The following is a 1344-nucleotide window of genomic DNA, read 5'->3' as shown; positions in this document are numbered from 1 at the left end:
CTCCAGCTCTTACCTGGAAGACAGGCAAAGCTATCTGGACCGAGCAGTGGCCCCTATCGGCTGAAAAGCTGCACGCGCTTGAGTCCCTTGTAGAGGAACAGGTGGCCAAAGGCCACCTTGTTCCCTCCAACAGCCCTTGGAACTCCCCTGTCTTTGTTCTAAAAAAGCCAGGCGAAGACAGATGGAGGCTTCTGCAGGACCACTGGAGAATTAATGAGGTAATTGAAGACATGGGTTCCCTGCAACCCGGCCTGCCCTCACCCTCAGTGCTCCCCCAACAGTGGAAGCTTGCTGTCATAGACATTAAAGACTGCTTCTTTGCTATCCGATTACACCCACGCAATGCCCCTCGGTTTGCCTTCTCCGTGCCATCCCTGAACCAGCAGGTCCCCATGCGCAAGTACCATTGGCGAGTTCTACCCCAGGGTATGAAAAATTCCCCGACAATCTGCCAGTGGTATGTCGGACACGTCCTGTCCCCTATCAGGAAAGAGTTCCCCAGGGCCATCCTACTCCACTATATGCATGAAATGTTGATCTGTGCACCTGATGACAATTACTTGGACTTGACCCTCCAAGAGACTGTCCGAGCCATCGAGAAAGCAGGGTTTGAGATTCAAACCAAGAAGACCCAGCGTACCTGCCCATGGACTTACCTTGGGCTCCGCATCGGTGAACGGACTGTCATGCCCCAGCAGCTCACCATCCAAGACGACCCTAACACCCTCCGGGATTTGCATCAGCTTTGTGGGTCTATCAACTGGGTACATCCTCTGCTGGGTGTTACGATGGAAGACCTCTCGCCCCTGTTTGACCTTCTCAAGGGTTGTGAGGACCTGGACTTGCCACGTGCCATCACTGCGGAGGCCTGGGAAGCCATCGGTAAGGTGCAGCTCGCCCTGTCTTCTCGACAGGTTCACCGGACCCTTCCACACCTGCCTTTCAGTTTCATTGTTCTAGGTAATGTACCTATATTTCATGCCTTGATCTTTCAGTGGGACTCAGTGCAGAGGGACCCTCTAATCATCATAGAGTGGATCTTTCTGTCACATCAGTCGCCCAAAAGCATCACAACACCACAGGAACAAATGGCCCTAATGCCTTAAGAGGCCTCCTAGAAACAGAGACTAGACAGGAGCAAGGGAATAAAAGTAGGTATTTATTTGAAAGGCCTTCAAAGGTACCCCCTGGGCAGCCACAGGCTATTGCCAAGATGGACCCCAAGATGGATGATAGGTCACAAGTTCTTCACACTTTTTTATAGGTTTGGTTCATTTGCATATCAGGGTTAATTCTCCAATTAAAGCTTCAGTTTTCCCCTCAGCTTACCCCCCCCCCTCCCAC

At 51.8% G+C, this 1344-nt stretch overlaps 1 protein-coding gene across 1 annotated transcript; it reads left to right on the top strand.

Moving 5' to 3' along the window:
* Positions 1 to 6: 6 nt before the first annotated feature.
* On the top strand, positions 7 to 1106 carry LOC108444621 (endogenous retrovirus group K member 18 Pol protein-like; the record flags this gene model as incomplete). Its single annotated transcript, XM_017725837.1, has 1 exon — positions 7 to 1106. A coding segment is annotated over one exon (1100 nt), but the record flags the coding sequence as incomplete, so codon positions are not given.
* Positions 1107 to 1344: the final 238 nt, after the last annotated feature.

This window comes from Corvus brachyrhynchos, unplaced genomic scaffold (genome assembly GCF_000691975.1).
Source record: "Corvus brachyrhynchos isolate BGI_N302 unplaced genomic scaffold, ASM69197v1 scaffold602, whole genome shotgun sequence".
Classification (NCBI taxonomy): domain Eukaryota; kingdom Metazoa; phylum Chordata; class Aves; order Passeriformes; family Corvidae; genus Corvus; species Corvus brachyrhynchos.
Note: the sequence above shows the minus strand (reverse complement) of the source record. Positions and strands in the feature narration are given on the sequence as shown.